At 48.1% G+C, this 6,000-nt stretch overlaps 1 protein-coding gene across 5 annotated transcripts in view; it reads right to left on the minus strand.

The window, feature by feature from the left end:
- The window catches only part of ARHGAP17 (Rho GTPase activating protein 17), a 95,001-nt gene extending 89,566 nt beyond the window's left edge, over positions 1-5,435 (minus strand). For 4 of the 5 annotated variants that reach the window (XR_010085211.1, XM_063430508.1, XM_063430506.1 and 1 more), the window contains exon 1: positions 5,202-5,435. Coding sequence is in view for 4 of the 5 variants with exons in the window: in XM_063430508.1 (XP_063286578.1) it covers positions 5,202-5,254 (53 nt within the window). In the remaining variant the exon portion in view is untranslated. The remainder of the gene's footprint in view (positions 1-5,201) is intronic. The other variant, XM_063430505.1, reaches the window with a different exon arrangement.
- Positions 5,436-6,000: the final 565 nt, after the last annotated feature.

A 6,000-nucleotide genomic window follows, 5' to 3' on the forward strand; every position in this document is an offset into this window, starting at 1 on the left:
CCCCCCTCCCCACACCAAGCAGCCCCATGCCCCCCCCCCTCCCCACACCAAGCAGCCCCATGCCCCCCCCTCCCCACACCAAGCAGCCCCATGCCCCCCCCTCCCCACACCAAGCAGCCCCATGCCCCCCCCTCCCCACACCAAGCAGCCCCATGCCCCCCCCTCCCCACACCAAGCAGCCCCATGCCCCCCCCTCCCCACACCAAGCAGCCCCATGCCCCCCCCTCCCCACACCAAGCAGCCCCATGCCCCCCCCTCCCCACACCAAGCAGCCCCATGCCCCCCCCTCCCCACACCAAGCAGCCCCATGCCCCCCCCTCCCCACACCAAGCAGCCCCATGCCCCCCCTCCCCACACCAAGCAGCCCCATGCCCCCCCCTCCCCACACCAAGCAGCCCCATGCCCCCCCCTCCCCACACCAAGCAGCCCCATGCCCCCCCCCTCCCCACACCAAGCAGCCCCATGCCCCCCCCTCCCCACACCAAGCAGCCCCATGCCCCCCCCTCCCCACACCAAGCAGCCCCATGCCCCCCCCTCCCCACACCAAGCAGCCCCAAGGCACGAATGTCACTGGTTATGACACAATATGAACCCTCTTGGGCCATTGCAGTCTCTAAATGCCTGGACTGAATTTTGTCCCAGTCCGGCCCTTAGTAGGAGAAAAACGCTTCTAAAGCAAGTTAACATTTTAAGCCGTGAAAGAAGTAACCATAGTATACGTAAAAATATATTATATATATATATTGTCAATTAAAGGTTGGATTTTATAAAGCCTCAATATTGAAGTTATTCATTGAGATTAAATTTCCCATGAATGCTATCATTAACCTCAGGTGGAACAACGGTAGAATTAGAACAGGCATCTCTAAGGTTTAAACATGTATTTATCAGACAGCTTTATATGATTATTTAAACTACAATAAACTGGATTCTCTATGTACATGGTGTATGTCGAACTCAAGAGTGATCCAAGTCAGCTGGGGTTGAACCTGGAATATTCAGAATTGGGTCTAAACAGAGTCTCTATGGCCAAATGGATCAAGAATTACCTTGGTTTATTTATAGAGGGACTGTGACCTATCATGCCTACTTTAGGAACCAAGGCTAAAATTAGTTTCTTTTAAACTTTTTCTCAAGAAAAGAAACAGGGATAGACAGAAACCTTTGTAGCAAGACATCTACTGCGAAGGACAAAAAGGACCATGCTTTGGGAATCTGCAAGAGGGCTGGCTGTAAACAAAATGGAGCCGGTTCACAGATGGACGCGCAAGTCCAGCAGCAAGCTCACAGCCTACACATCTCCTCACTGTATTGCGATAAGAATTAATGAGTGGACTACAGGAGACAACTGGTGACATGTTCATAGATAAAATATGTAAACACCAGTTCTGTTATAAAATAACCAGTCAATTACCGGTAAATTTAACACACAAAGAGTAATATATAAATCTAAAATACTAAAATATAAACTGGCCACTGAAGCACCCATACCAATATTATTATACCATCTTTGAATGGTTTAACAAAAAAACAACGCTTTGTTCTCTATTTATTAAAACAGTGACTTGTGAGGAGTCGGCAAACAATGTGAAAAATGCAAGCCAATTAGCAGAGCTGTGACAAAATGCAAAACTCAGCAGGGCGGCTGGTTATTTTCCTAACTTGGATATTTAACACCTAAATTTTATGAATCATTTGCAGTCAACACAGACCATTGTTTAGTTGCTAAACTTCATCAAGCGCTCCCGTGTTTATAGAGACAAAATAAACATTTAATTAACATTCCATAAATTGCATTTCTAGCCTACACTGATAAGAGGCCAATAGTCTCTGTACAGAGTTGATAACAGCTGGCACAATCATTATATATATTTCTAAATAAACATAAGGAAAATAACTGTTACATCTCTTTTTCTAACTAAAATTTTTCAGATATGAAGTTTTTTTTTATTATAGGCAATCTGAAAAGAAGTGCTGAACAATAAAGTTAAATTAATCCCCAATGGAATGCACCTTCTGATACCACTGGTGTCTATGGTTATTGCACTTGTTTTCAGAGCCCAAACACACTGAAAGTATCGCCCCATTGCATGCTATAAAGTCCTGCCCAGCAAAAAAGAGGTTAACAAATCATTGTTTGGTGTAGCTAAAAATGTCTCTCCTTTTAAAATAGCCTGCACCATGCATGAGCCAATCAGTGCAGCAAAACAAAATATTTTCCCAGGGTTTAAAAACTTTAGTATAGTGGGATTCTGGGAGCTGTGGTTTTCCAAATAGCTGGTTACATGACAGAAGTGGTTTCTAACTTGCTTACACAGGTGAATACAAGTCAGTGCTTCTCAATAGAAGTCCATACCACTTCTGCATAAAAACGGTAAGCTTGCACAAACAGAAACGTTGTTAGTTGATGCTACATTGCTTTATATAAATATACAGACTATTATTTTATTATTTATATAGCGCCAGCAAATTCCATAGCGCTGTACAATGGGTTACATACATTTTTGGGCTGGGGTATCATGGGGACATAAACAATTTCCAGTGCCAAGCCAAGGTGGGCAACCAATGAACTATACTCTCAATTTATTAAAAAAAAAGTGACACACCGCATTTACTTTACAGCGAAAGCATTGGTGTCAACGTTGCAGTACAGAGGGGCATATTTACCAAACAATATACTGTACCAAAATAAAAACTAGGCTAAACTAATCGATCTGTGAGTATAGCGGGGCTGGATAATTTCTCTATATCGGCTATTTTGGGCTAAATTTAGGAATGGGTATTTCAATACACTACAATTCGCTATTTGGTGAATGAATCGCACAGTCATACTTTACCATATGTAAAGCCTAGTTCTCCAAAAAGTATTTGTTATAAAAACATTTTAGATTTATAGACGGTTCCATGTTTGGGCATACGTTATACAGTTCGTTATGGTATATTACACTGAGCAACCAATACATGGCAAGATTATAATACACTAAAATATAAAGGTTTATGTACAACATTTAGAAAAACACAGAAGCGGAGAGCTAGCACTTTCCTAGGACGTATTTACTAAACTGCTATGTATGCTGCGTCAACAGCTAGGGTTCTATATTTAGGCCAAAACAGATGACTAATCTGACCTAACGTTTGCAAACTCAGCAATCCACAGGGGTATTCACCAATGTTAATGTTGTCGAGATTTTAAAGTGAATTTCTCATTTGAGGCCACAAAGTGAAACTGGAAAAATTCTCCAAGTAAGCCATGTCTTCAGTTCAGCTATGTTGGCCTAGAAATTGATGTTTACATTTTAGTGAACAACCTTTTTAACTTTTATTGTTTAAAATTGGAATTGTGGGGAAGTTACCAAATAATTCCAAACTTTAGAGCACAATGACTGAATTAGCAGAATATTTTTAGCCCTGTTTTTTAGTATTAAATTGTACAAGCCCTGTATGACTGCTCTACAATTATACACACAGAAATTAGATTTGTCGAAGACATGTAGCATGCATGAGAATAGTGGGTTGCTTAAAAATCATGATCAGGGTAGTGGATCTTACAAACAGGACACTTGTAATGATTTATCTTGTCAAATGTAGTTTTACCAGTATGAATTAGGGGCCGAGACAGGTAAAGAAGCAAGATGATCTAATGAGCCAATGTGTGCAGGAACAAGGAAGAGGTGGGATAGGAAAGGAGAGGCTGTATTGTGGGAAACAAACTAAAACGCAAGGAGAGAGGAATTGGGAAAATAAGTGAGAGACGCGTGTGGAGGGGAATATGGATAATTAGAAGGGGATTGAAGGGGTAAGAGAGGATTGGGGAATAAAAGGGAGTGAAGACATAGACAGAGAAAATGAATTAATAAAGAGGGGTGGAGAGAAGCTTGGATAAAGAAGAGGAATATATTGTACAAAGATTCGGGGGTTAATAGAAGGATGATCCCTACAGACAGATGGCCAGAGCAGGAAAGGACTGCAGAGGTGGTAAGATAGTGTAATAGCACAGTAACAATGACACAAAGTATAACTAGTTAGATGAAGTATAAAAGGAGGACTGGAAACACTGGATCTGTGACAGTGAATGAGAAAAAAAAAAAAAAAAGCAGAGGTGAAGGATTTATGGAGAATAAAACTCTGTAAGAGGCCCTGGGACAGGATAGCAGAAAGGTAGGTCCCTACGACTGGGCTGTATGTAGGGGTCACCAGGTAGGTCCCCAGGACTGGGCTGTATGTGGGGGTCACCAGGTTGGTCCCCTGTATGGGGCTGTATGTGGGGGTCACCAGGTAGGTCCCCTGTATGGGGCTGTGTGGGGGTCACCAGGTAGGTCCCCTGTATGGGGCTGTGTGTGGGGGTCACCAGGTAGGTCCCCTGTATGGGGCTGTGTGTGGGGGTCACCAGGTAGGTCCCCTGTATGGGGCTGTGTGTGGGGGTCACCAGGTAGGTCCCCTGTATGGGGCTGTGTGTGGGGGTCACCAGGTAGGTCCCCTGTATGGGGCTGTGTGTGGGGGTCACCAGGTAGGTCCCCTGTATGGGGCTGTGTGTGGGGGTCACCAGGTAGGTCCCCTGTATGGGGCTGTGTGTGGGGGTCACCAGGTAGGTCCCCTGTATGGGGCTGTGTGTGGGGGTCACCAGGTAGGTCCCCTGTATGGGGCTGTGTGTGGGGGTCACCAGGTAGGTCCCCTGTATGGGGCTGTGTGGGGGGGGTCACCAGGTAGGTCCCCTGTATGGGGCTGTGTGGGGGGGGGGTCACCAGGTAGGTCCCATGTATGGGGCTGTATGTGGGGGGTCACCAGGTAGGTCCCCTGTATGGGGCTGTGTGGGGGGGTCACCAGGTAGGTCCCCTGTATGGGGCTGTGTGTGGGGGTCACCAGGTAGGTCCCCTGTATGGGGCTGTATGTGGGGGTCACCAGGTAGGTCCCCTGTATGGGGCTGTATGTGGGGGTCACCAGGTAGGTCCCCTGTATGGGGCAGTATGTGGGGGGTCACCAGGTAGGTCCCCTGTATGGGGCAGTATGTGGGGGTCACCAGGTAGGTCCCCTGTATGGGGCAGTATGTGGGGGTCACCAGGTAGGTCCCCTGTATGGGGCTGTGTGTGGGGGTCCCCCTGCCAGACTCTGTGAAGGAGTAGTGCAGACAGGGAGGGTGTGCCCAGTAAGCGGTGGTAATACAGAGAGTTGCTGAAGCCAGCTGTGTTCCCGGCAGCTCTCACCTCCCCACGGTCTGGTTGGCCAGCTGCCTCATGCGATTAAACTGCTTCTTCATGGTGACTCCTGAGGGGTCCGCGCTCCCAGGGAAACACACTTCCTGTCCCGACCTCCTCCTCCGGTACTCAGCTCCCTGTAACTCCGACTAATCCATGGGGAGCGCGGGCGGTGTGATCCCGGGAGCGACCCGTCACTGTGTGACCGACTGACTGGGAGAAACACGGCCCCGCCCAGCCAGCGACACGGCCACGCCCACAGCCAGCGACATGGCCCCGCCCACAGCCAGCGACACGGCCCCGCCCACTTCCACAGCCAGGCAGCGGCACCGCCCATAATTCCAGTCTGGTAACGGCACCGCCCATCACTAATACGACCACACCCCTCCTCCAAGTCAGACACACGGCCCCGCCTCTCCTTTAACAAGCAATAACTGCCACGCCTGTACTCCCTGGCACCAACGCGCCTTTCCGCCCATCTGATAACAGTGCCCCGCCCCCCTCTTCCTCCCAGCTACTAATATAAACACGCCCACTCCTTACAACCTTAACATGGCCCCGCCCCCTCCGCTCAGCCACCAGCACTGCCCCGCCCACCCTGCCTCCATCTTCTGCTAATTTACTCAGCCCCTCCCCCTCCACTCTGTGCTTCCTGTACTTCATTCTCACTGCTCCCTGCACTCAGTGAGTGTCTTCTCCACTGAGGGAGTCCCTCCTCCACTCACTGAGTCCCTCCTCTACTCACTGCCCCCTGCACTGAGTGAGTCCCTCCTCCACTTACTGTCCCCTGCACTGAGTGAGTCCCTCC

The sequence above is a fragment of the Pelobates fuscus genome, chromosome 8 (genome assembly GCF_036172605.1).
Source record: "Pelobates fuscus isolate aPelFus1 chromosome 8, aPelFus1.pri, whole genome shotgun sequence".
NCBI classification, from domain to species: domain Eukaryota; kingdom Metazoa; phylum Chordata; class Amphibia; order Anura; family Pelobatidae; genus Pelobates; species Pelobates fuscus.